Genomic DNA, 26705 nt, shown 5'->3' with positions numbered 1-26705 from the left:
CTTCTAAAACAGGAACGTAAGTCTGAACCTCTGAATCTTTTCCTCCAGGATTACTGAGAATTTAATAAGACTTTGATTCTGTCTCCTCTAAAACGTCATTAACAGAGGTGCTGTTTATTTACAGTTTGCTCAGAAAGTATTCAGACCCCTCTGTGACTCCTGATCAGGTATATGGTTTAATGAATATGATGCGAATCAGACGCTGTGGCCTTCACAGTCATCTCATCTCAGTTAAACACCAGGTTAGGCAGCTCTCTCCACCAACTGAAGGAGTATCTTTAAGAGAAATGGGTTCATCCCTCCAGACTTGGAGCAGTGAAGCTGTTCTGGAGGCTCGTGGTGGAAAAACAGACACTTTATGTTGGTTTTGTCCTCTAATCTATCATCATCTGTATCTGATTCCTCTGAGCTCCATCTGTTAAAAACACAGAAATGACTGTTGCATGTGGTCGCTTGTGTCCCTGTGGGAAAAGAGAAGAGAGAACTTTTAAAAAAGGTTTCTATGTGTGAGTGATTTCTCGAGGACTCGTGCTGTAAGAAGCAGGCAGGGTCAGGAAGCAGGGAGGTCAGACAGTACTGTGAAACTAAGACAGTGTTGTTTTGAGTCTTTTTGTCAAAATAGTTAGAATAACATCAGACTTCTCCTTTAAGGTCTCTGCACACTGGTTCCTTTAGTTTCCTCCAAGAATACAGAGCAGTAAAACAGAAATACAACCTCGTACATTAACCTCTGAAGAGACTGAATCTTCACTGCCTGAGGATCTCTCTTTATTCAACAGAGTGAATCTTGTCTCAGTGCACAGTTAAAGCTGAACAACCTCTGTGTGTCTACAGCTGCCCTGAACAGCCCTGTGTATCGCTACGTGGTGACACACACGCCGTCCGGACCGGTCAACGTGTCCGGAGACCTGCTGCCATTCCCCAGCCGCTTCTCCTTCCACTGCCTGGACGCTGTGGCCTTCTTCGGAGGACTGGAGTCCGCCCTGGGGAAACCTCTCTCTGATAAGGACAGGCGCTTCCAGGATCTCATCACACATCACCTCGTGAGCTTCGCCAGGACAGGTGATGACGCTTCATCTTCACACACACACACACACACACCTGCAGCCTCAAACAGGAAGTGGGTGTTTGATCAGTGAGATGTTTTCTTCTGTGTTTGTTCAAATTAAATCTGAAATTCTCCCTGGACAACACACATGTGACCACAGGAGGTCAGTGATTTAATCTCTCTCGTCTATTCATGAAGAGTTGTCTGTGGACTTTAAATTCACATCAGAGATTTAGTGTGTTTAACAGATTTAGCAGATTAAAATGACTCAGTGTGTTTCTACACTGAGCTCTCCAAGTTTTCTTTGGACTGCATCTCTTTGTGCAGGAGTGAAGCTGCAAATAATTTATTATTTATAATATTTTCTCTGTTAATTTGTTTATTTTTCTGTCAGTAAAATAAAATCTGAAAAATAAAGTCACATGTCTGTCTGAGAGTCCAAAATCTGATCAGAAGAGATTTTCAGATTTTTACATTTGGACCAAAGACCAAAGACAAAGTAAAACAGAAACAGGATCAGTTTATTTACTGATGTTTCTCATCAGGATTCATACTGTCGTTTGTTTTTCTATGACAAGAAGAAACAGAGAGAATCAGGCTCATTGCAGCTGTTTCTGAAGCAGATGTTTTTTTAGATAATGATGAATTAAAACAGATGTTTTCTGATTAAATTTCTCTGAGGCTGACGCTCAGAGAGGACAGATCGTCTCAGTGTCTCTTAGAGCGTCCCCTTCACTGACTCCATCCTCCGTCTGTTTTCCAGGTAAGATGGGGAAGGAGTGGCCTGAGTACCCATCAGCCACTGCTCTCCTGTCCCACAACCTGAGTCGGTTTCAGGACTACTCTGCCGCTCGCTGTGACCTGTGGCAGGAGAACGGCCTGTTCTCCTACGCCTGGACCAACTGACCACAGATCAGCATCTGACCGACCTGCTCATCACCGTCAGACTGAAGTGGACTCACGTGGACTTGTCTCATCAGCTCTAATCCTGCAGCAGCTAAACATTTATCTTGTTTGGAGTAAAACATAAAAGTGTTTAAATAATTCAAATGATAACAAACTTATTTTCCTGCTTCAGTGATAAATATCCCCGCAGATAGTTTGGATTTTATTTGTACAGGTCAGACATCTCTGCCTCCACCTCACAACAACTGAGATGAATTTATTTCATGTTTGCAGCATAAAAAAAAGAAGCTGACCGAAGACGTCAGTGTCTCCAGCTTTCACTGGAAATACTTTCTATAAACTGAAACTATCTGCTCAGATAGATGCTTCAGAGGTGAGTGAGCAGGTGTTTTTTAGTTTTGTAATTTGTGTGAATTTACCCTTTAACAGACAGATGAAGTAAGTCTACATCAAACTGAGAGCCTGTTAAAGGTTTGAAGGAAACAAGTGGCTGACAGTTTAATGTCGGTGTGAAGTGTTAGTGAGCCTGCGTCAACCTCTGGGAGATTATCGTCCAGAATATTTAAAACAATAAGAAAGAAACAGAGTGGATGTGATCATCAGACAGAGGGAGGAGGAGGAGGTGGAGGAGGAAGAAGCAGCAGGAAATGACCATCATGTCTCCAAATTGAAGCTCTGACAGGTGCACACTGAGTTAAACAGTGTCTCATCATGTTCAGTGTTTCCTCACAGTCCTCTGCTGCAGAGGTTCACTGACTTGATTGGTTTAAACTGTCGTATCTGAGCTTGTTTAATCTGAACCTCTGTGAGCAGGTGGACTACGCTCGGCAGCTTCATTATAAACCCAGAGAGCAACCAGCACTTTACTGTGTGGCTGTTTCCAGACTGAATCAAACACAGCTTGATTCAGGACCATGTGGACTCAGTGAACTAAAGTCCTGAAGGTCCTAACATCAGTAGATAATGATGCAGATCCAGACTTACATATATCAAAAGGGACATGTTGACATTGATTTTTCTGTCCGCTGATGAAGGCCAGCGGTGCAGCCTCATCCTGTGGAATTGTGGGTAACTACAGCCTCAGCTTCTTAAAGGGAATCTAACTCCTGAGCAGGTGAAGATGTTGATTTGTGAATTCAGGGAGATGATAAAAGTGAGGTGGGGATGTGATGTGTTAGTTACATGTTGTAGTGATGTGTGTGTGTTTGCGTTGAACCTGTGAATCATAGTGAGTTTGTTCTGTGAACCTGTGAAGTCCTGCTGCTGTTTGCACTGAATCATAACCTCCACGCTTCGCCAGCACGTCCCCGTGAACACACAGATCTCTGAGCAGTCACAGGTTTATTATCTTTGTATGAATCACGTCACAGAGTTTTCATTCACAGATTCTGACTTTTTACACCTGGTTGTTTTTTTTGTTTTTTTTTATTTTTTTTTTTTATCATGTGTGAACTTTGTTTTTTAACAGTAATTCAGCTTCATGTGTTGATGCAGTGAAACTTTATCACTCTCTGTTTATTCTCAATAAACTGAAACCACTTCATTATTTGTATTTAATGTTGACCATTATTGACCTTTGACCCTTTGACCCCCCTGGTTTCATGTTGGATCGAGTTTCAGGTTGGTAAAATCTGGACTCAGGGTCTCCTCTCTCCTCTCTGTACAGTGAACTAAACACTCGTCTGGTAAAGTTTGAAGACAGAGATTTGCCTGTAAAGTTTTTCCTTGAAGTGACTGTGAAACTGAAAATCCTATTGATTAACAAACCAGATAATCTCACGAAGAAGAGTCAGACCGGAGGAACAAGAGGAATGACTCATAAATGATGCTTTGTGTCAGAAAACAAAGCATCAACATGAAGTTCTTACAGGTGAAACATCACAGTGTCCGTGGACAGTGTCGTCTCTGAATACTGTAAATATTGCTCTGATTTTCCCTCATTACTTTCACATCACTGAAGTTTCTAAATAAATATTTTTACTTAAGTAAAAGAGTTAAAGTTCTTCCTCCACAGGTTTGGATGTTAAAGTTCCTGGATGCTGCAGGTCCACAGACTCTGAAGTGACTGTTCACACTAACGTCGGAGAGACAATCAAACAGAGAGATAATGTGACAAGACAGGAAATGTAGACCACCAGGAAACACAAAATAACAACAAAGATGATGTAAAAAGACTCACAACATGACTGCAAAGAGACACAACCACTGTTCACTCAAAAGGACTAAAAAGAGAACAACAACAAAGAGACTCAAAGACACGCCAGTATAACTAGAGAGAAAATTTAGACCAGGAAGACTCACAATGCAGCTACAAAGAGACAGGGATTCAGAATCAGAATCATATTCACTTGTCTCTTCCAGTAGAAACACTCAGCACATGGGAGCCAGATATCACTCTCTCTATGGCTTTTAAAACCCAGAGCAGCCCTGAAGAAAAGTGCTGATGCAGTTACATGTGCAATGTAAAGTAGTTTAGATAAAATGTCTTCTTTAGAAAGCAGGTGGTCAGTGGACACAGTTCTGATGGCTTGAGAGTAAAAACTATCACACAATCTGGATGTTTTAGCCCAGCTGCCGTGGAGCCTCCTCTCAGGTGGCACAGAGATGATGGGAGGGGTCAGTCAGGATGTTTCTGGCCTTTCTGACACACTGGTCTTTGTAAAGGTCTGTTACTGAAAGAAGAGAGAGAGACACTCACCCCAACAGCAGTCACGGTAAGAGAGGCAGCACCCTGTGTTGAGGTCAAAAACCAACCAACTCACAACAGCTACAGAGACTCACAATCACCGCACCATCAACACAGACAGATGCAGGATGATTTCTAAAAGAAGCAAAGAGACTCAAAATGAGTAAAAACAGAGACAAAGTGAGAGCAGAGATTCTCAGAGCTGCAGCAGAGACACAACATCACCACAGAGACTCACAACAACCACACACAAACGGCCACAGAGGCTAAGGATTACCACAGATGATGTGGTTGCTCAGTCTCTTTGTGTAACTCTCATACAGGAGGGGTGAGGTGGGGGTGTGCATGTCTGTGCCCAGAGGCCCATTGTCTCCTGACTGTATACAGCTCCTCTGCCTCCGTCCCTGCAGTGATGTCTCTGTCCAGCAGATGGCGGCAGAGGAGAGAGAGTGGGGGGTGGTGGTGGGGGCTCCAGCTGCTCTGCTGCTCGGCTCTGTGTCTTTAAGGCCGGGTCTGTGAGCTGCCTCTCGGCTGACGGCGGTGCCACGCTGCGGCGCCTGCTCAGTGCGCCTCCGCCGCTGCTGCTCGGATCTCGGACCAGGATCTGCTCCGTCCCGTACTCCTGCTGCACCCTGTGTATGTGTGTGTGTGTGTGTGTGTGAGAGAGAGCGAGAGAGAGAGAGAGAGAGAGTGTGTGTGTGTGTGTGTGTAACCTATGGACTGACGGGGGGTGGGGAGGGGGGGCTATTGTTGTCAGGCCGGTGGTGTGTAGTGTTGGAGAATGCCCGGAGGATCCGGAGCTGTGGTCCTGAACCGAGACACCGAGGAAACACGGTAACCCTCTCTCTGCTTTTATCTCCTCCTCTCTGCTGCTTTTGTTTGTTATTCTCATTAGAATAAAATGATCTCGCGTGAGGTTGTAGCATCGTCTCAAATCGCAGCATCACGGCTCCTCCGCCGGAGACCGACGGTTTGTTTACTGTCAGGAAAACACGCTCAGAGCCGTTAACCAGCTCCCGGGTCTCAGTCTGAGGACTGTGGACCGGCAGAAGACCGGATCAGCATCCTGCAGCCCGGTACACGTCCACTGTGATGAAGACAGTGAAGGCAGCAGCAGGTCTGGGCTCCTGCAGAGGCCCGAGCTGCTGCTGCTGCTGCAACACAAAGTTTAACACAACAACTGAGATTTAAATGACAGAGAGGACACACAGCTGCTGCTGCTGTCTGCGGGACTCAGGGTCTACGGCCTCAGTTTTTAAAGGAGTTCCACCATGACTGATTTAACCTCCTGACCTCCTCATGGCAGGTTCATCATTTCCTCTGACTCCTGCAAACCCAGAAGCACCGAGGAGGATCAATCGATTAGATGATAGAAAATTAATTTACAACAAGTTCAAAGCCAAAGGAATTTCCTGTTTTAACCTTATCTTTCTTTGTTTTCTGTAATAATCAGTTCAGTATCTTTGTTTATCAGCTGCTCAGGTAAAACGAGACATTAGAAGAGACATTTCACTGATATTTACACATTGAACCATAACTCAGTTATTATAGAAAATGATTGATGGTGAAGGAGGAGGTCATTGGTTGCAGACGGACAGTTCACCTGCGATGGGATAATAAGACTTTACCTTGTTTATTTCTGTGTTAAAGGTTTAGATTCTGACTCAGAGTCCTTTTAGAAAACCAGGAGGATGGAGAACCTGTTGTAGTCGATACTGGACCTGCTTCGATGGAGACAGTTCCTAACAAATTATCTATTAATCAGTGAATTATTGGAAGAAGAAGTAGAAGAAGAAGAAGAAGAGCTGATTACTGTACAAACTTTACTGGTTTTAAGTCAAACAGCAGTTTTAAATAATAATTATTTTCATTATTGATTCATCTGCAGATAGTTTTCTTGATTGTTTGGTCAGAAAGTGACACATCAGTCTGAGGTGATGCATTCAGGTCCAAGTTCAATTAGCAAGTCTCAAGTCTTTTAAGATTCGGTCACGTGAATGTGTCAGTGACTCAGATGAGTCCAAGTCCAGAAGGACCCGAACCTCGTGTCTGACTCAGAACTTATCAGAATCATCTTTTGAATTCTGAGTTCAGGAGGTTGTGAGTCCCAGGCTCCTGATGTTAAATGAACATATCTGCTCACACTGAGCAGTTAATTCTCTTTATAAACCTCTGGTTCAGCTCGGTGGTTTTTAATGAGTCAAACTTGTAAAAGTAAAATGAATCTGTATCTTCTGAGGAACCAAACTCTTCATCACAGATGTTGGTCCACCTCTGACCATAAATGAGCCAGCAGCAGGCTGACTCAGGTCCAGGTCCCACATCATCAGACTCTGCTGAATGAAGTCAACAACTTCAGACAGTCTGGAGATAAATCACCCAGAGAGCTCAGTGTTTGTAATTAACCAGGAAACCATCAGACTCTGAGTCTGTCAGTCGTCCCTGTCAGGTAGCGTACAGAGCTGCCGCCCAGTCTCCCCGCTCTCTCCCAGTCTGGGCCTCCACCCTTCGTACTGGGACGGCAGCCAGAGCTCCTCTGTGATTTAGTGCTCTGACCACATGCAGCCGCTGCCATATGCTTCAGATGACAGCTCATATTTAAAGCTTCTGTAAGCGATCAGCCTCTCTACATGAGCCTCTGTGGAGCTGATCTCCAACACTGAGAGAATCTGCTCTGTTCTTTTTAAAGTGGTTCCCACAAATTTATGAAGCGTTAAATCTGAGCCGACACATCTGAGACATTACAAAGTCACAGATACTGAGGGTCTGAGTGGATCTCTGACAGGTCAAAGACTGAGAGTCCCGAAAGTGATTTTGGATGTGAAAGAATCTGCTAAAGTCATAACGCCAAGAGACTAAAAGTTAAAGTCTCTGAAAACCAGGAGAACTTAGAAAGACTGAAAATGATTCCCGCAGCTAAAAAATATCTCCAGCCAACCAACCAACATCCATTTTGATTGAACATTTTTCTCTGGATCCAGCTTCTGGTTCTGATCGTTGTCGTCCATCTGTCTGTAGATGATGTGGTTTAATGAGGTTAGGGTTGTGGTTCCTGATCTGTCAGAACCTCTCAGCTTTGATTAATAAAGTTAATTGAGTGAACTGATCAAAGTTATCGTGCATTAAACTTCAAACCACCAGAGGAATTCAGCTGAGACCAGACTGCTGGACTTTAATGCTTCTGGATAACAGAACTATGCAGATGATTGTCTCCAGTGCAGCCTCTTTGTTCCTCTTTTGTAATAACAGACTTTCGTTGTATAATCTTGCTTTGCAGATATCTCTAATCCAGATGGTTTGCGTGTCCTGTTGCGTGTCCAGATTACCACCGTGGGTCCTGGCGTCGGTGTAGATCCGTACAGAGAATGTGGATTAAACAGATTAATCCTCTCGCTGCTTTGTTTGGGGATGATTTAACAGCAGCTCTGAGGATCCTTCTCCAACTCTGTGTTTGAAAAGAAGAAGAAGATGTTATGATATCGAATCATAGAAGTCTCCACAGTAGTCGTCCATGTTCTGTTTCCTGTGGCAGTCTGAGTGTTGGTGTGGGGCAGATGTCCTGTAGGAGGCTGCTGGGTGGGGGTGTAGGTACAGTTTATTGTTCCCAGGAGGTTTTTATGACTGCAGCTCAGCCTCTCATGTTACTGTCTCTATCAGTCTGATGGATAAACCTGCAGAACCTGGACCACTCAGAACCTGGTCCCAGACTCTCAGAGTCCATGGACCATGTCTCAGATATCTGGTTCAGGCTGCCAGTCAGAGCTGTGGGTGGTACCAAGGTTTTAACTTTAACTCAGGACATCTTAAATGAAGCATCAGTTACAGTTACTAAGTTACAGTTACCAAGGTAGAGTCAGACAGTGACCCTGACATCTGGGACATTCACCAGCTCAGTGGACAAGTTTCACAACCCTGTGTCAGACACAAGTGTTTGTTAAAAACAAACATTTAGACTGACTGATTCAGAGAACACTGACCTGAGTGATCCTCTGTTTACCGACAGACACAGACTGACAGACGAGCCTCTGCACAAGAACATCCTGAAACTATAGAAACACATGAAACTCATCAGACTTTACATTCACACACAGAACGTAATGAATCAGATGTAAGAGTACAGCACAGCTGATTTACCTACACACAGGGATCAAGAGGGGAGGAGTTTTACCTGATCAGAGTAGAGTATTTAAGTACTTTGCTCATATTTATTCTATGTCGTCTTGATTTGGGTCTTTACAGTGTCCATTTACATTAAAAAGGGCTGTAACTTCCCAGCCACAGATGTATGGCTGGTGAAAAAGCTGAGTGGTTAGTGACTGTGGAAAACTACTGACCACAGTGGCTGCTGAGCAAAAAACCTTCATGTCAGGTCCTGAATACACACAAGCAAGATGTTGTACAAGCTGACACGTTTTTTACCTGAGTGAAAACTTGCCATAAAAAGACGTGTTGGCTCAACATGGTCAGTGTAGATCAGAGGTGTGACCCTCAGATGCTGCAGATGTCATCATTTTATCATATTTTCCTCGTGCTGTTGGATTTAAATCTTAAATATAATCAAACTGGTACTTTTGATTTTCACTGTGACACCAAATCTCATGATCACACTCCATTACTGTGACGCTACAGAAACATTTTCAGTTTTCCTTTGTTGCTTTAACGCTTTGTCTTGATGCCTTTTATATCTGATGTAAAACACTTTGAATCACCTTGTTGTTAAAAAGTGCTAAACCTGCCTATAACTGTAGTATTGATAACTGATATTTCACTAATTCGTTTTTAATTTGCTGAACGTAAAAATGAATCAGATGGGTTCTATAATTTTGCGGGAACCTGAGAAGAAAATTAACTAAAACGATCAAATCAATCATCAGAATAGTTGCTGATTAAGTTTCTTTCCTGTGAAATGATGGCAGCTCTAATCATCAGCAGATTGATAAACTGTTCAGTGATGAAGGGCTGAGAGTTTCAGCTCAGCCAACAGTCGCCCACATCCATCAGCTGCTCTTTTTGTTTCTGAGTCATCCTGAGCTGCTGCTGCTGTTGTTGCTGTCGTTGTTGTTGTTGTTGTTGTTGTTGTTGTTGTTGTCACAGCTGTTGCTCTCCTCTCTCTGCAGATATTGACATGAAGAAAGACATAGAGACTCTAATAGCAGAGGAACGAGCTGATATCATCCTGAAATATGCAACGGTGAGTCTGATCCATCCAACACAGAGGAGTTGAATCTGTCTGAGTCATATGCTGTGATCAGTTATTGATATTTCTCTTTAATTTGATGCTTAAATATTAATTAGTAATAAATCTCTGATCATTCCAGCTCCAGTTGGTTGTTATACTCTGTCAGAGTAACACAGTTTGTGGATGATGTTGTGTTGTGTTGTTCTTCTGTAGGAGGGAAATTTCACACAGACACACACAGGAGGACGAGAGCGTGAAATCACATGTGTGTGTGTGTGTGTGTGTGTGTGTGTGTGTGTGTGTGGTGTGTGTGTGTGTGTGTGTGTGTGGGTGGGTGGGTGGGTGGATATGAGTATGCTGCCCAAGTGCATTAATAACACATTGTGTAATAATATGTTTCTGCCTGTGGTTTGGTGTGATTGGAGCAGAGATATTAAACCTGACTGAAACTGAAACTAAACTCAGTTCATAACTGAAGATAAATGGAGTCAGTGAGTTTTGAATGAATCATATTATCTAACACAAATTTTGTTCCTGGATAGTTTGTTTATTTCTTAATTGTTGTAAAGGTAAAGAAAAATGCTATTATTCCCTTCAAACTTTGCTTTTGTGACCTGGATAATGACATTTAGAAATTAGCTTATTTTCTATGTAAAAACAGTCAAATTCATTTTCATTTACATCAGGTCTGAATAAAACAACATAAGAACCAAGATTCATACCACAGATTTATACTAAAGTTATACAAAAATGACCAAGTGTTGAAAAGTGAGTAGTTTGTCGAGATGTAAATCACTTTCTCATATCAGGACTTCATTACCCAGGTCAGCGCTTGAAGAAAAAAACAAGTCTTCTCCATTTACTGTAGACATATGCAGTTGGGAAATAACACTTTCTGCCCAGGAACAGGAACAAGTAATAATTTAATACATAATGTTTTTAATAACCTGATGCTTCCTGTGCACATCAACTAACACATGAGCCTGTTTTCAAATTATCTGCTGCTGTTACACTAAAAGCTGGACTTGATGTTTGCTGAGCAGCGTCAGGTCTGTGCAGTTGTGTGTTGACATGTTGTGTGTTGACAAACAGTGAAGTCACCCAGCACATGATTTAGGAAACTGTGTTTAACAGCCACAACACAATGAATATCCACGGATCATAAAGTAAATCTAAGAGATTATTACTGGAGTGTGACAGGTTCACACAGGACAAGACTGATGACATGAAGGTTAAAAGTTGGTTTATTAGATAGTTAACAGTGAAGAAGGAAACACTAGATGTTCACTAGGAAGCAGAGTCGAGTTTACAAGCATCAGTGTGAAGAACACACCATGGAGGAGGTGGATGTGAACACACTGATGATCTGTGTCAACCAAACGAATCAAATCAACTTTTATTTATGTAGCTCTGAATCACAACAGACGTTATCTCAGGACACTTTTCATATAGAGCAGGTCTAGATCGTATTATATTTGCGGAGAGAGACCCAACAGTTCCCACCATGAGCAGCACCAGGAGACAGAGGCAGAAACCTCCAGCAGAACCAGACTTAGAGAATAAATAAGGTGCTAAGTGGAAGTTTAGGTGTAAAGATGAGTTTAAAGTTTGGAATTAAAGGCCTCAGCAGCGTCTTCTAATTCTTCTGATGTCTCAGGTTTCAGATAGAAGCTGTGATCAGTGACCTGAGTGAAGCTCAGAGTGGTGAACGTGCTGATGCAGAGCTGAACAGAGACGGTGGCAGCCAGAGGTTAAATTTAGCTCAGCGGCTCGAAGCAGAGGGCGATGGTGTGGGTATGGAGGGGTGTGTGTGGGGGGGTGTTGGTGTGGGATTGTGGGGGGGTGGGGGTCTGTCTAGCCATAGCAACAGCTGTGACACACTGTGCAACAATTGACTTGACACAGACCTCCGGGGGCTGGCTGAACTCCCGGTCAGAGAGATTTCTGTGTACGGACACTGGTCTCCGAGCCACATGTAGAGCACAGTGCAGAGAGGAGGATCCACTCCCACTGTTTACTCCAGCCCAGGAGGTCCAGGTCTTTATGCAGGTCTGACCTGGACCTGTTTGAAATACATTCTAAAAGTTTGAGCTTCTAGGTTCACTCTCGACCTCGGAAACAGCCGTTTACTTTTCATCTTCTGATGCTAATAGCACCATCTCGCCTCATAACTACCGTCAGTAACTCCATCCTCTGAACGAGGTCACGTGATGAAGTGACAGTACAGTCACAGGGACATGTTGATCTGGGAGTTATGTTACAAGTTCCTGGAAAATAGACAGGTCCACATGCATCATGATGCTGCCAGTGTGCAAAAGGAAATTCATCACATGTTTTTGTCCTGAATCTGAGCTGACATTAGAGTCCAGCTGTTTGTACCTGACTCATCTGGATCCCGAGGTTTGATTCCATGAATTCCTGAGGTCGATCCAAACCCACAGGGAAAAGTGTATCGTGTCCCACCTCCTCAGTGACTTTGGTTTCTTGGTTTTATTTAGAAATTATTACTGGTGACTTTTAGTTCTTGTGTTACTCTGATGTTCACCTTCTTTTGTGTTGATGTTGTGTTTCGAGCCTCTTGGTTTTACTTTGGCGTCTCTGGCGTCCTTGTTTAGCACTTCCTGCTTTATTTTTAAGTCACTTTTCCTGCGTTTACTGACTGTCTTTGTCTCTTTCCCTCCGTTTTTTCAGCCCTCATGGGTCTTATTTCGAGTCATCCTCATCCTCATATAGTCCTGTCTCTCCGCTGTTTAGATGTCGGGTTACATGACAACGTGTTCAAACCCACAGCTTTAGAAACTTTCGTTTCTAGTTGTGTGTTTAAAATCATTTGCTGATTTCCTGAGAGCAGCAGAGTATCAGATCACAGATATAAACTCTGGCTCAGACCCCCTCACTCACAAAGTATTTTTAGTCCTCTCACTTTCATGACACTAACATCACTCGCCGTGCCTCCGGGGGCTCAGAGCGCCACTATGAAGCTGATTGGCTGCTGTCCAGACAGGCAGCCAACCACACAGCGTTGGCCTCTCTGGTAGCTCTGTCAGAGGATTAGTTCCCGCTCTGTTGTGTCAACACTAGGACCAGATTGTTGCTTAAATGGATTTTCCATGATACAAACATTTCTCCTAAACTTTGTGCTGGTTGATGCAGATTCTGAGCTCGTGTTGTGGTTGGACAGAGCCACTGTGGAGTCAGACTTAAAGCTGTGTGTGTGTGTGTGTGTGTGTGTGTGTGTGTGTGTGTGCACTGATCTCAGCAAAACTCCCCTGCTTTTAATAAATGACTGGTATAATATGTTTGCGTTGTGTGTTTGTGCGTGCAGGGCAGGCAGGGCGGGGTGGAGATCGACCCCTGGGAAGATGCTGACTACAGCATCTACAAAGTCATCGACCGCTTCGGCTTCATGCAGTGAGTCTGTCCTGTCCTCAGTCCTCTCTCTGGTCTCTGCAGTTTAACTCCAGCTGGTCTCAGATTGTTTCCTGATAATGTTCTTTACTTTTATCTTTCCACAGTGAGGATGAACTGCCAGCCCCCACTGCTCATGAGGAGAAGGTAAAGACCACCTGTCACTGAGATCAAATATTCGTCCTCTAGTTAGTCAGTTAGCTAACTTCTCCGTTTGCTTGTTAACGAGTTTTCAGGCTCTCAGTGACTCAGGATGGGTGAAGGTGTGTACTCTGTAACAGCCTATCAGCTGGTTGTGACAGATCAGCATCAGACTCCTGTGGATGAAACACAAGCATGTGGATATACTTCTTAATCATATCATATCTGTCTTTTAAAGTAGTTGAACTACCCCCTGCTCCTGCACCAGTCCTGTGACCCCAGGTTTACAAGCGCCCCTGGTCATATTACTGATCCACAGTTCGTCGCCAGTGGACACAGTTATATGTGGATCACAATTTACGTTTCACGTTTTAAATCCTATATGGTCATATAACAGCCGACATTTGTATAACCTACTCTTAGTTTAGCCAGAATCATCACTACATATCACTACCAGACTCCACTGACAAAAACAGGAATTTTAATGAGCGGAACAGGGAAGTTGCTTATCTTCCACTGCCTCCATTTGTTAGTTTGTTGTTGTTGTGTGACTTTCAGTGGTGGAAGAAGTATTCAGATCCTTTACTGAAGTAAAAATACCACACAGTAACACAAACAAACTAACAGATGGAGGCAGTGGTAGATAAGCAACCTCCATGTTCTGCTCTGTAAAATTCCTGTTTTTGTCAGTGGAGTCTGGTGGTGATATGTAGTGATGTTTCTGGTTAAACTAAAATAATCTTACTCTTTAATAAAACGCTCTCTGTAGGAATCCTATCCATCATGTTGTCAGACACTTATAATAATAATCTGAGCCTGTCAGTGGATGTACTTTGACGTAGACGATTGTCTATTGGATTACATTGCAGCAGCTGTTGGTGGTGTCTGGATCGAGTTATCTTCAGTTGTCTTGGCAACATATTTAATAGATCACACAATATAAGACTATTTTGGCACATTTTTCACTGGATATTTTTCATTCATTCATTATCTATACCACTTCTCCGTTAAGGGTCGTAGGAGGCTGGAGCCTAACCCAGCTGACGTTGGGCGAGAGGCAGAGTACACCCTGGACAGAACCAGATATTTTGTCAATATTTTCATCTAACAGATGACTAATAGCAGCCAAAAGCCTGCATATACCTGACAACAACAACCTTATGAGGTTGTCAGTTGTGTATTTGTTGACCATCTCTCATCTCCTCCACAGCTGAAGCAGCTGGAGATAGAGCGAGCAGAGAAATGGCTGAAGATGGTGAAGAAGTGGGATAAATACAAGAACAGTGACAGGGTGAGTTACGGTCTATAAACACCAGACCTGAGCCATATTAATTACTTTTATTTAAAATGACTTCACCGCTGGAGAGTTCAGATAATTACAGATGAATATGTAAAGTGGTGCTGGTCTTTGGTCGGTGAGACTTGCAGCTGTTCAGTCACACAGTGAATCACCACAACTCTCAGTGCTTGGTTTAATAACACTTCACTGTACAACACACTGAATTCCTACATGCTCACTCATTCTCACTAACTCTCTATCAGAGCTTAACATCATCACTTAAATATGAGTCAAACTGGGAGAGGCTTGGAGATGGGAAAAGTTTTAATGACTGTTTAGATCAGTATTTTTCAGCTGCAACTCAGCAGCTCTGCTCAGCTCCTAGTTTTGTTTCTTTTTTGGACTGCAGCTGTTTTCATCAACACTAACCTGCTTAGACTCAGTCAGAGAGCAGCTGGTGAACACAGTGGAGCATTTAGCAGCTAAAGAGCCAGAGATTTCCCTCAGGAAGTGGAGAAGACCAAATACAGAGATAAAACAGAGGGAATACTGGACTGAGATTCATCAGGTGGAGACATACACCACTCCACATCAACCGTTGTGTCGATCTAAGACTGCCCAACAGCCAACAGTGACCAAAAAATAAAGAAAACAGAAACAGGTTTTCTTTCTGTGTCTGATGCAGAGTTTTTTTGGCACAATGTGATTTTGGAAACAGGAATCCAGCTCACTGCCTTGGTTCTGGAGACCTTCATCAGGTGAATGTTGCCTGATGTAGATAAACATACCTGATGAACGCAGGGTTTTCTGTAAGCGCCAGCTGTCGGCCAGACATTGCAACATTTTCAGTCGACTACTTTCTCATTGTTTCAAGTCACTGTCACTTTTTTTAACGTTATAACTCTAATCTTAAACCAGATGAAGGAGTTTTGTCATCAGACGTCTGGATCTTCAGTAATCAGAGAAACAAGCTGAGCAAACAGCAACTCTCCACGTCCTGTGTCCACCCAAGAGCTTCACAGAGAAACATAGATTTTTACCATGAAACTGTTTTATTCAGTGTTTTTACTGATTTTAATGATCAGGTCTGTTTGTTCTGAAGAGGAGGAGACCTGTGAGGATAATTCAGCTCCCAGTAAAAACCCCCTGAACCATGAACACTGAAGGAATCTGAACCTACAGATAAAACACAATAAGGTCTGGTTTTTGGTGAGCCAATCAGAGTTTTTGTAGATGGGATTAAGAAAGGTGGACGTTGTCTTCTTGCGCCAGAACCACAGAAAAATCCACGAAGATAGAGATGGAAAAATTTAGATGACAGCTTCACATCGACTTGTTTCAACACAATAAGAAACTGAAACTGATGTTTGAGAGGACAGAGACTCAGTCACTGATTCAGATCTCTCCACAAATGGAGAAAAATAAAAACATCAGAAGACGTTTGAACTGCAGTCTCCTCCACAGCAGTGAGAAACAGGAGGATGGAAACAGTTAACGTTTCTTCATGCGATTGATTTGGATCTTGAAGTGAAATTCTGGGTATTTCCTGGTGTCGTGTTGCCAACATGTGGCTTTACATCAGGATGTTTTAAACCCATCTAAGCCACACAGGTAAACAAAAAACCCAGCAGTTACTTCATCATGTCTGACAAAATCTGCTTCTCTGTTTACTCAGTGATTCTGTTTCAAATGTGAAAAACTTTTGCTTTGTTCCTGTGAATGTTGTCGTAGGCGAGCAGTAGGTGGTTAAACTTTCCAGTGACTCACATGTCAGAGTGTCAGCTCTGTAAACCTCCTGACTTTTTATTCACTCAGTGTTTATGTTTCCCTCCTCTCTGTGCTGTCAGATGGTGAAGCGGGTGTATAAGGGCATTCCCCTGCAGCTCAGAGGCCGGGCCTGGGCTCTGATGCTGGACGTGGAGAAGACTAAGAAGGAGAACGAGGGCAAATATGAGGTGTGCATTCATAATGTGATGTTGTTTATTCACAGATAATGTTCTCCATGCAGAGAAAGTCAACAGGAGATTAGACAGAGGAGATGAGAGGATATATAGGTATCAAAAATATCAGTCCAATTATGTAAGAGACATGTTTGAGGTAATTACAGTCTACCAGAGAGACTTTGAGGAAAATATTTGATTGTTTTATGTATTTATCTCAAAAAATGAATAAAGGCCAATGTATCTGATCAGAACATATCAAGTTTTACACTTTCATATTATTTATTTTAAAGGACAGATCATTTTTTGTTTCCTAGCTTCAGACGAGAGGATGGATTTCAGTTTCATCTCTGTGTCCAGTACATAGGCAGGTCCAGGGCATCTTTAGCCTAGCTTAGCACAAAGGCTGGCAGCAGGGGGAAACTGTTAGCCTAGCTCAGTGAAAAGAGAAAATATTTGCCCTCAGATGTCTTGTCTTACTTATTTCACTTGATAACCTGATAAGTAATCTTTAGAAAAGATACAGTGGTTTTAGAGGAGGCTTCAGAGTTTGTGCTGTTTCTTGACAAATAACAGAGTATTTGTGCACAGAGTCCACCTACAGGATGAAGACTGTGTTAGAGATACAGCACAAGTCACATAACAACAACATAATGTTAATAGACAAAACTGTGTAGTAAACAGTGCTTCGTAGATTTATCCACTGTGAGGAGAGGACTGAACCCTCTGATCACCATGTTTTATCTCTTAGTGTGTAAAAGATTGAGGTTGTTGGAGGATGTAGTCCTACTGAAAAAAGTGAGTTCCCCCCTGCTTCCAGTGTTTGTATTAAGCCAGGCCGTGGTAGGATTAACCTCCTGGGGGGCCCCGGGGCAAAAATGTCTTGTTGACCTCCACTACACATGAGGGCAGTTTGATTATTTCCCCAGGCAGCAAGAGACCAGCCAGCTCTCTGGAGCAGAAATGATTCACTGATTCAGTGACTGTAGAAACTTCACTAGCAGTAACTGCTTCATCATGCAGGTCATTTTAAAATGAAAATGGTTTCAGCTTCTCAAAGGTCAGTGAACACGACATGTTTGTGTTTCTGACTGTGAGGATGAGGAACCTGACAGAGGTGATGTTGTACCTCTTTTTAACAGCTTAGTGATTAATCCAGTTATATAGACCCAGTTGATATTTAGCAAACGTGGCTATCTGAAGCCTTGAGCTAGGCTAATGCTATGTTTAACCCATGCTGATAGAATGGGAAAACTGAGAGAACTGGGCTTTAACCTGGACACATAGACATCCAACCGGTATCAATAGTCTCATAAAGAAAATGTTTATATATTGCTATTAAAGAAACCAAGTGTTGTAGTTAGCTAACTTGGCTAACTCCACCCACCAGCTAATGTTCAGACAAACATGACAAACATGTGACATGGTGAAGAGCATCATCAGTTTTCTCTGTGCTCCTATTTAGTGGATAATATTTTATGTGAATCTGTAAAACATTCAAACAATCTATCATCATTAGACACTGAGACTGTGTGACTAAACCTCTGGATGTGGACGAAGCTGCTGAAAGTCCAAACTGACGTCATGTTCTCCTGGATTTGAAAACTTCTCTGATTAGCCTTCCCCCAGCAGATGGACATGTAAATCCCTGGTCTGAACTGACACGTATTTATCCTCCCTGCCATCACTGCACCCTGCAGGATTAACTCTACATATACTGTAGGCCAGACAGTGGCTTTTTACCCAAAGTGGACTGGATTAGGTCAGAGAGAGAAAAACAAGCAGATGGAAATGTGAGGGAGATTTGGAAAAGATGTAATATTTTATCCGTATTTGGCATGTTATCCACAGCCTGTTTCTAAAACTTATTACCCAATATACTCTAATTACTGCAAGTTAATCAATATATATTTTGCTACATTTAGTTTGAGAGGTACAGATTTCTGGAAACTGATCTGAGGTCTGCACTAAAGCAAAAACTTGAATGATATAAACTGCTCTCCAGGTGTCAGTTAACCACCTGACTGCATCTGTGTTGACTCACCTGTTGTTTCCCTGTCAGAAAATGAAGGAGCAGGCCAGACTCTACTCATCAGAGATCAAGCAGATCGACCTGGACATTAACAGGACCTTCCGAAACCACATCATGTTCATGGATCGCTTTGGAGTCAAGTGAGTTTCACAACAGTAAGATTTTCCATCTGTAATTGATTTTCCTCAGTGAACAGTTCTTACTCAGGTTACTGAACAGATATTTATCATCTCTGTCTCAACAGCTTAGCTCTGTCAGAGGTGACGATCAACTTACAGAGAAAACTCTAAACTGTATGTTCACAGTATTCGACTGATAATGAATCAATGTTCATACCTTTTAAAGTAATAAAAAATTATACAGAGTATATAGTGATGTTACTGTCCCCCGAGACTGCAGTGAGTTTGTCACAGTGTTGGACAGATCAGACAGATATTGATGATTTAGCTCAGTCTTACGGTGAACAATTTATACAGCAAATTTCAGTTGAATTTGCCAAATATTGTGTAAATATCCTGTTAAAAAAGTTTTTGTCAGTTTAAAAAAAAAGACAGGCTGCTGCTAACATTAGCTCAGCTTGTTTGGTTCAGATTCCTTCAGTGTTCATGGCTCAGGAGGCTTTTTCTGGGAGCTGAATTATCCCCACAGGTCTCCTCCTCTCCAAAACAAACAGACCTAGTGATTAAAATCAACACTTAATAAAACAGTTTAACATTAAAAATCAATGTTTCTGGTTTAAGATTAGCGTTACAATGTCAGAAAAAGTGTACACAGTAGTGATCGTAGTGATGCTAACTCGTGCAGCTGCAGGAGGTTACAGCAGCACATTAAAGCTCATGGAGAGGGACGACTTGCTCAGACCACCACACTCCAGTGCCGGTCTAATCAGTTCAGAGCGGTTTAGATTCAGGAGGAAAAACTCAGACTGTGACCTCGGTGTGAACTGGACTGAGTGTGAGAGAGGTGGTCCGGCTGTGTTCTGGATCCTGGTGGTTCTGAGTGGAACCTGATCCTGTAACAGAGTGATGTCAGTGACAGTTTAATGGACCACAGGCCTGTTGGGGAGCGGCAGTGGAAAGTCTGGGGCAGCACAACCATTCAATATTTAACAGGAGCTCCGTGGCCCTGCAGAAACCAACCTTTTCATACAGAGAGCAGGAGAGGAGCTGGAGGGAGACGTTCTCTGGGTTCTGTGTTTGAGGTCCTATGTTTCTGTCATTGTTAGAAACCACCTCAGTGTTTCTGATTCACTGAATTCCTGTGTGAATAAGTGGCATTGTTTTTTCTTCTTCTCTCTTTCCACTTTTTTCATCCCACATTTCCTTTGTCTCCCCCCTGCAGGCAGCAGTCTCTCTTCCACGTCCTCTCTGCATATTCAGTCTATAACACAGTGAGTAGCTGTTTTTCCTCTTCGTCACATGAAATATTAAAATTCCACTTTAACTTGATTTAACTGATAAAATCTGAGTGTTAGTTTTTCCTGAGCAGAGCTGAGACATCATTTACTTTTTTCCACTCACAGCTCTTTGTGTGTTTCCACTGTGTTTCTTACATTAGTTCAGTGTATTCCGTTCAAACCCTGTTTTTCTTCGTGTTTTGCCGTTGCCTGCAGGAGGTGAGTTACTGCCAGGGGATGAGTCAGATCGCCGCCCTGCTGCTTATGTTCATGAACGAGGAGGACGCCTTCTGGGCGCTGTCGCAACTGCTGACCAATGAGAGGCACGCCATGCATGGTGAGACAGTCACACTGAGCTGCTTCATGTTTTCAGGATGAGGATGGAGCCGTGTGGCAGGGTGGTGTGACTGAGTCTCTCTCTGTGTTTAAGGATTTTTTGTCCCCGGGTTTCCCAAACTTCAGCGATTCCAGACACATCACGATCAGATTATTTCTAAACTCATCCCCAAACTGAAGAAACATCTGGTGAGCTCACAGTTACACAAGAGTTTCATAACAGAACTAACGAGACTCTGATGACGTCTTATGTGATTCACTGCGATTCTCTCTCTCTCTCTCTCTCTCTTCAGGACAGGGAGCAGATGTCTGCAGGGATCTACAGCACTAAATGGTTCCTACAGTGTTTTATTGACAGGGTGAGGAACCTGTCTGATCCATGTGATTCCTCTGTATCCACTTGCCATTTCACATAATCACAACATCACACTCAAACAGGGAATCTGCTGATACTGAAAAGTTTTGGACTTCCCTTATTAAAAGTGTTTTTGGAACAAAAACTTAAATTAACTTAAAGGATCAGTGTGTAGGATTTAGCGACATCTAGTGGTGAGAACACAGATTGCAGCTGACTGAATACCTGTCCCCTGAACTCTCCCTCTCTGAGCGTGTCAGAGAGTCTATGGTGGCCGCCAGGTGACAGAGTGGCGTCAGGTTCCACATTGACTACTCTGTCAAGAAAACTAAATATTTTCTTGCTGTTATTTACCTGGTTTTTGTGAACTCGTTTCATTTCAAGGGTCTGCCGAGTTTTGTTGTCACTTACAGCACAATTAAAGCTCCCACAGTTGATATTAAGTGTCTTTAAAATCATAGATGGACAGATGTCGACCCCAAACATCTTAAAGTTTTTAAACGTACACACTCTGCTGTCTCTGCTGCTGTATAAACACATGTAGATGTATTTTTTGATAGCACAGATCAAATATATTGAGCCCAGTGATCTGATCCAAACTGACTTGACTGGATGTGGTCTGTGGGCTCAGATGCAGTAGTGTGGATGTAGTGAGCAGGACTCTAGAAATGATCTGTGCATGTGATGGAGGAATGACCAGTGCAGAGGAGAAATTCAACTCATCTTACATTAAGTCTGATTGTTTTAACCAAGATTATGCTGCAACATGTTTTTTTTAACCTACATTTAAGTTTCCTGTCATAGGCTAACCTGCAGTTTAGCTAATTTCCAGTTTATTCCCGTTAATTCCTGTGAAAAGTTTCCAAATTCCCTGAATTTTGCAACCCTAGTCCTGTAACCTCAGCACAGTGTATAACAACATTAACCAGGTGGTTATCTGTCTGTGTTACTGATGAAAAACTCAGCTCTTACAGGACCAGTGTACTCAGTCTGGATCTGTGGAGAACACTGAGGCAGAGTCACGTTTCATGTTTCCACTTAGTTTGGAAAACAATGGAGCTGTTTGGATAAGTAGCATTAGCATTAGCAGTGCTATTAACCTCTGAGTAAAGAGCTCCATCTACAGAAACATTACCAACAGAAAACATCACATTATTGGCTGTACTGTTTGATTGACATTGAGAAGTACAATCTAAAAACACACCAGCAAGTTATTCCCAGGAATTACCACGACAAGAAATTTGCCTGTTTAAAGATGATTTCAGCAGAAAAAGTCCCAGTGATATTTGAGCTGTGCTTACATTGCATTAGAAGAGAGCATTAAGAGCTGTTAAGCTAAACTGCTATTAGTCTCCTCCATGCATGCCCACAATCCTGTGGTGGAGGTCTGGCAGGGTTCAGCCGCTGTCAGCACTTCTCCGTCCCGCCGAATCGCTGGACTCAGAGGGGCCCGCGGGCCTCTGAGGTCTGGGAAAGAACCAGACAAACCTCCTGACTCCGGCCGGGACGAGAACTGCAGATATGTGAAACCGCTGGCATAAACAGACGAGAGCTAACTCAGAGTGATACGGTGACTTCTTGTGTTTGTGATCCTGCAGACGCCGTTCACCCTGACCCTGCGTCTGTGGGACGTCTTCATCCTGGAGGGGGAGAGGCTGCTCACCGCCATGTCTTACACTATCCTCAAGATACACAAGAGTAAGGAGGCAGATAAGTCATTATCTACTGAACTCCACTGAATGTTTTAAACCTCAAACACCAGTCACTTTGAGCTGTTTAACAAACTATTGAAATGAAGTGATTCTGAAGACTTTCAGCTGTTTGGCTTTTCTCAAAGTCAGCAGCTGTGGGAGAGTCCAGACATCTGGATTTAACCGCTGATAATTCTGAGTCAGCCATTTTTAACATCAGACTGATAAAAACAGAAAGAAATAAAGGTATTCACATCAGTCGTCCATATATAGAGGGCTGTATATTGTGTGAAACTGTTTTAATACAAGTGATGATACCATGATACAAAACCTTTTCTTCCTTTGACAAGAGAAGCTGAATGTTAAACACCATCTGAACACAAACAGTCCTGAGGTTCAGACTGGTTCAAACACTCCTCCTCTTTAAGATGAGAGATGATACAGGTTTAGTTGTTTAATAGATAAACTGTGTATCTGCTGTGTGTGCAGAGCGTCTGTTGAAGATGTCTCTGGAGGATCTCAGAGAGTTTCTGCAGGAGCGGATCGCTCAGACTTTCTTCTACAGCGACGACGTGATCATTGAGCAGCTCCAGGCCTCCATGACTGAGCTGAGGAAAATGAAGCTGGACCTTCCTCCTCCAGGTAAACAGGCGCACACAGTCTACAATACCTGTATAAATACAAAGTCTGTGTTTCAGTACTGATACCAAGATACTTACTTTTTTGATGCTTCACTGTGCTGCATAGAAATATGTTAAGTTTGTCCTCCACACGCAGTAAAACCATGTGTCCAGTTTCCTCAGAGTCTTTCTGCTCCTGATTGTTTCAGGGAAGCCTGAGGAGCTGCCTCGTAAGCCTCTGGGTCAGGAGCTGCCGCTGCTGCTGAGTCCAGTCCAGCCATCCAGAGGGAAGCCGTCCTCAGCCAGCGGGTTCCCCAGAGCCGGCCTGAGTCTCCACATCATCTCCCACCAGCCTGACTCCATATCCCCGGACCAGAGCCCCTCCAAGGATCCCAAGGATCTCGACGCCGCTGAGGAGGAGGAGCAGGCCCCGCTGCCCTCCCCAGACCCCGTCATCATCCACAGCCAGGCCCCACTCACACCCGACAGCTCCCCACTGATGGGACCTCCGCCTTATCAGCCCCCTGGGAGCCCAGCAGAAGATCAGACAGCACTGCCGGACCAGGAGAGGGATGAAACGAGACCTGACGCTGGGGTCTCCACAGGATCTCACTCAGCTCCACAGATCGCAGACGCTCTCCTGACAACGTCCACAGATGACTCCTCTGCTGCCGTCAGCTCCGACCACTCCTCCCGCAGCGTCCTACGGACTCTCTCAGCACCCCTCGCCCCGGGTTTGGACCCGGCCCAGTCTGAGGGTCTGACAGCGGCAGAGATGGCTGAGGACAGTTACCTGGTCCAGCTGCTGGAGGAGGCCTCGGCTCTGTGCCCCGACAGGACCCGGGACTCGAGTTCAGTGTCAGAGGAAACACAGGCTGCAGACATTTCATGAAATGAGATTTACTGATAATGTTCCTTCTCTGTTTATTGGATCATGTGTCAGTAGATGAGCAGTGATGTGTTGGTGAAGAGCTGCAGACGTACAGTGTGATTCATCAGATCATCAGTGTTGAGCAGTCACTGCTTAAAATATGCGATCAGTTCCAGGGCCAGAAGTAATATTGGTGATCTAATTTGTCAGTTTTAAAGAGGTGTTAATATTCTGCCTTCCTGTAACTTTCCTAACAGGGTTGTAAAGAAGCAGTTTCCTGCTTTAGACATTTGATGTGGGTGTTAAAGTGCAAAAACAAACACCAGTGAGGATTCTCAGTCATACACCTCCTCAGATATCCAGAGGGAGAAGTCAGAGGAAAGTGGACTTGATGTTTGGTCCTGAAGAAAAAAAACAGCAGCTCACATTAAACCAGAGTCTCAGGATCCCTCTCAGAAATCACACTGAAAATTAAAACCTTTTCACTGATTGATTGCTTCATACTCTGACTCAGCAGCAGAGCTCTGACTCCTGGCTGTGAAAATTTTAAATACAGAAAACAGCACCAGTTTGTTTTTCTGTGGAGGTTTTATGTGTGTTGGTAAATAATGTAGGACAAAATTATCAAGGTTAAAATATGATGCTGAAATGAATAGTCAGCTAGAGATAATTAATTCATTTACATAGTAAACTGTAAACATTGGGCTTAAAAAGGAAATTTGACTCAGTTTCATGAAGTCAGCCCTGTTCATTCACATTGGTTTATATTACCTAATGCTGCTTCTGTCCTCTGTCTCAGTGTTCTTCACAGAGCAGTAATGTTGATTTCTGCTGGAACAGTGTGTCCCTCTGTCTCTCTGTGTCCAAGTTCAATCACAAACATTTTTCTGGTTTTGTTCTTTAATAAGCTGACAGTCACTGTGTGTTCACAGATGATCTCTGCTCACACAGGTGTGTCTACCTGAACACTGCCTCCTGCAGATCCTGACAGCTTAAACACCTCTCCTCTAAACATAAACAAACGCTGTTCCCTCAGTGGAGAAAACATTTTTACTCCTGAGTGAATCTGTGTCCAGTTAGAACTGACTTCCTGCTCTGAGACGCTCCATAAATATCAACCCAGTTTTGTCTTGAGACTGCAGATTTATAACTGTCTAAACTGTCTGGAGTTTGAACCAGGGCCTGAAAATTAGGATTTCTTGACATCTGCTGCTTTTATTTTGATTTAGTCATTTTAAATTCTTTCTCTTCAAATACCCAACTTCACTGAACATTAACAAACCAAGACAGGAAGTCAATGTTTTTTTATTCCAGCTGTTAAACCTGCAGCAGAGCAGCTTAACTCCATGTGTACAAACTAGGTAAATGTGGTTTCAGGCGCAGAGAAACTACAAATATTGGTTTTGTCTGACATGGAAATGAAAATTATTGATCATCAGATGTAACTCACTTCCATTACCTTCCACTACACCACCACCACTGTGTGATTGTAAAGATTTATCCTTTTAATAATTTCTCTCAATTGTTGTGAACAAAGCATGTTATTAGAATTTTGAGAGTTGTGCTCGTTCCCTGAATCATCGAGACCTGGTTCTGAGAGGAGATGACGGATAACAAGGAGACTAAACCCCCAGACACCTCCCAGGACTCTGGAGCATTAGACACCCTGGAAGCTTATTTCAATTAGAGAGAGAAAGAACTGAGAAGCTACTCAAGGCATCACCCTTTACAATAAAAGAAGCAGTTTTGTAGTTTTGTAATGTTATTTGCTCAGTCAGCCTTTGTAAAATGTTTGCTAGCAGAATCACAGTTTTATTTTTTGTACTAATGTCTCGATGCCTTATTTGGATCAGCTTCAGTTCTTCTGTGGACATTACTGATGTTGTACTCCACACAGCAACAGAGGAAGTGACTTCATGTGTTTTTCAGGTGATGGACTGAACATGAAACCTCTTACATGGTGAGCTGGCTCACTGTTATGATTGTACACATTCAAACCTTTTGAGCTCATTTTAAATAAGTGGTTTTCAGTAATTTATTGTTTTATCCTCATAGAGAAGCATCCAGGTCAGTTAATAACCTTCTCTCATGCTCGTCCTTTTCAACAACTGGAGTATTTGCTGCATTTCCACTCAAGTCCCTGAAAGGTGACTTTGTTTTTTATCACACGGGAAATGATCTGGACGTATCTGCCTCTGTTAATGCTGTGTTTAGAAATGTACAGTAATGTAGAACCAGTAGGTTTGAAGAGTTAGGCTGGGTTTTCCCATCTGAGGGTAGAAAAACCGTTTCTCCAGCTTAGTGCTTAGAAGTAGAGAAAGGTCGACATCTTGTGGTTGGCTTAGTCAAAGCATGTCTCTAGATTTAGACAAGAAGAGTAGAAATTGTTGAGCTTTTAGATTTAATCCAAATTAATTAATCCTCCAAATCTTTGAATTTAAGGCCAATATTTTGAATTCTGTGAATATTTTGTGGCTTTTTTTTAAAATGACATTTGACTTGAGATAATCTAAACATTTTGAATAATTCTGTATCAAAGTAGTTTTCTCGAGTGTCTTTAAATGAAACTAAGTTATAGTAGAGTGACATTGTTAAGCGCTTCAGGTCAAAGTGTTTTTGGGGGACAGTGTGTTTTATTCTTGGCTACAGATTTGTTGAAATACAAACCCTGGAGATTAAACAATACAACCTTCATCATCCTTTAAATCAGCTGTCTGACTCCTTTTTCATAAAGCATGGATGTATCTTTGAGTAACTTGTTGCTATTAATGTTGTTTGGTCTGCTTCAGTCAGTGGATGAGACAAAGGCCAAGTATA

At 42.8% G+C, this 26705-nt stretch overlaps 2 protein-coding genes and 1 long non-coding RNA gene across 6 annotated transcripts in view; 2 read left to right on the top strand and 1 right to left on the bottom strand.

Annotated features, from left to right (window-relative positions):
* Positions 1 to 3497, top strand: part of si:ch211-71n6.4 (para-nitrobenzyl esterase) — a 197644-nt gene extending 194147 nt beyond the window's left edge. For both annotated transcript variants that reach the window (XM_051075922.1, XM_018692867.2), the window contains exons 9-10: positions 835 to 1062; positions 1812 to 3497. In XM_051075922.1, coding sequence (XP_050931879.1) covers positions 835 to 1062; positions 1812 to 1954 — 371 coding nt within the window. In that variant the 3' untranslated portion in view covers positions 1955 to 3497. The remainder of the gene's footprint in view (positions 1 to 834; positions 1063 to 1811) is intronic.
* A 1670-nt stretch (positions 3498 to 5167) lies between these two features.
* Positions 5168 to 26594, top strand: LOC108894250 (USP6 N-terminal-like protein). 3 transcript variants are annotated; one of them, XM_018692856.2, is made up of 15 exons: positions 5312 to 5474; positions 9758 to 9831; positions 10033 to 10084; positions 13145 to 13230; positions 13335 to 13374; positions 14579 to 14659; positions 16495 to 16602; positions 18650 to 18759; positions 19961 to 20009; positions 20232 to 20352; positions 20446 to 20540; positions 20645 to 20710; positions 22305 to 22404; positions 22887 to 23039; positions 23227 to 26594. In XM_018692856.2, the coding sequence occupies exons 2-15, from the start codon at positions 9824 to 9826 to the stop codon at positions 23907 to 23909; spliced, it is 1752 nt and encodes a 583-aa protein (XP_018548372.1). In that variant the 5' UTR covers positions 5312 to 5474; positions 9758 to 9823; the 3' UTR covers positions 23910 to 26594. The 3 variants fall into 3 exon arrangements, with proteins under 3 accessions (XP_050931882.1, XP_018548372.1, XP_018548371.1); XM_018692855.2 differs by lacking the exon at positions 10033 to 10084; XM_051075925.1 differs by lacking the exons at positions 5312 to 5474; positions 9758 to 9831; positions 10033 to 10084 and adding an exon at positions 5168 to 5276.
* Positions 5486 to 9751, bottom strand: LOC127143311 (uncharacterized). Its single transcript, XR_007814611.1, has 3 exons — positions 9060 to 9751; positions 8618 to 8686; positions 5486 to 8085 (listed from the first exon to the last, which is right to left on the bottom strand). It is a non-coding gene; the product is annotated as an uncharacterized LOC127143311 (long non-coding RNA).
* Positions 26595 to 26705: the final 111 nt, after the last annotated feature.

This window comes from Lates calcarifer, linkage group LG2, assembly GCF_001640805.2.
Source record: "Lates calcarifer isolate ASB-BC8 linkage group LG2, TLL_Latcal_v3, whole genome shotgun sequence".
NCBI classification, from domain to species: domain Eukaryota; kingdom Metazoa; phylum Chordata; class Actinopteri; family Centropomidae; genus Lates; species Lates calcarifer.
This window is presented reverse-complemented; position numbering and strand designations above follow the sequence as displayed.

Coding starts and splice junctions, on each gene's coding strand:
- LOC108894250 (XM_018692855.2), top strand. CDS start 9,766: ATGAAGAAAGACATAGAGACTCTAATAGCAGAGGAACGAGCTGATATC. Junction 14,660..16,494: donor AATACAAGAACAGTGACAGG/GTGAGTTACGGT, acceptor CTGTGCTGTCAG/ATGGTGAAGCGGGTGTATAA. Junction 23,040..23,226: donor GCTGGACCTTCCTCCTCCAG/GTAAACAGGCGC, acceptor TGATTGTTTCAG/GGAAGCCTGAGGAGCTGCCT.